This window comes from Cucurbita pepo, unplaced genomic scaffold, assembly GCF_002806865.2.
Source record: "Cucurbita pepo subsp. pepo cultivar mu-cu-16 unplaced genomic scaffold, ASM280686v2 Cp4.1_scaffold004287, whole genome shotgun sequence".
NCBI lineage: Eukaryota > Viridiplantae > Streptophyta > Magnoliopsida > Cucurbitales > Cucurbitaceae > Cucurbita > Cucurbita pepo.
In genome coordinates, this window is record NW_019650274.1 from 1 (window position 1) to 844 (window position 844).

The following is an 844-nucleotide window of genomic DNA, read 5'->3' on the forward strand; positions in this document are numbered from 1 at the left end:
GGTGTGGAAACCTCTCCCTAACATACACGTTTTAAAACTTTCGGGGAAGCCCAGAAGAAAAAGTCAAAGAAGATAATATCTACTAGCTGTAGGCTTGAACTCTTTCTTCATCATATTTCGACAATATACGAAGTTTGGATAATGAGTATTGAGTGTATATGCAGGGTAGAAGGAAAAAGAAGCTGTTTTGGGTGTCAGCCATTGCTCCTCTCATATCTGTCATTCTCTCCACTTTGATAGTGTTTGTGTCAAGAGCTGATAGACATGGAGTTAAGATAGTTAAGGAAGTAAAAGAAGGGTTGAACCCAATCTCTGTTCATCAGCTGCAATTCAACAGCTCAGGTGTTGGCTTAGCTGCCAAATCTGGCCTCATTGCTGCCATCATAGCTCTCACAGTTGAGTTTCAAATCAGCCTCCTAAATGCCCATTGAAGGCTTCATGTAAGCTTAATGATATGTTGTGTTTTCTACTCAGGAAGCGATGGCTGTTGGCCGATCCTTCGCCTCCATTAAAGGCTACAACATTGATGGGAACAGGGAGATGATTGCTATGGGCTTCATGAACATTATAGGCTCTCTAACCTCTTGCTATGTAGCCACTGGTTAGTTTTACCTTCTACCTTTAAAATTTGGATTTTTCTACATAAATTATTGCATCCCAAGACTGTCTTATAGGGTAGCTGTGTTTAATACCCGGAAGACGAACCTATTGTCCTCTTACGAGGATTTGAGATCCCACATCGGTTGGAGAAGAGACGTTCTTTATAAGGGTGTGAAAATCTATCTCTAGCAAACGTGTTTTAAAAATCTTGAGGAAAAACCTAAATAGGATAATATCTGCTAGT

General features: G+C 40.3%; 1 protein-coding gene across 1 annotated transcript; it reads left to right on the forward strand.

Moving 5' to 3' along the window:
* Positions 1-81: 81 nt before the first annotated feature.
* LOC111787031 (low affinity sulfate transporter 3-like) lies at positions 82-611 on the forward strand. The gene is made up of 2 exons (XM_023667200.1): positions 82-395; positions 475-611. The coding sequence occupies exons 1-2, from the start codon at positions 159-161 to the stop codon at positions 604-606; spliced, it is 369 nt and encodes a 122-aa protein (XP_023522968.1). The 5' UTR covers positions 82-158; the 3' UTR covers positions 607-611.
* The last annotated feature ends 233 nt before the right edge of the window (positions 612-844 follow it).

Bases quoted from the DNA above. Each gene is read 5' to 3' on its own strand.
- LOC111787031 (XM_023667200.1), top strand. From the start codon at position 159: ATGCAGGGTAGAAGGAAAAAGAAGCTGTTTTGGGTGTCAGCCATTGCT. The intron at 396-474 runs GTTGAGTTTCAA...TTTTCTACTCAG, and splicing joins CTGCCATCATAGCTCTCACA to GAAGCGATGGCTGTTGGCCG.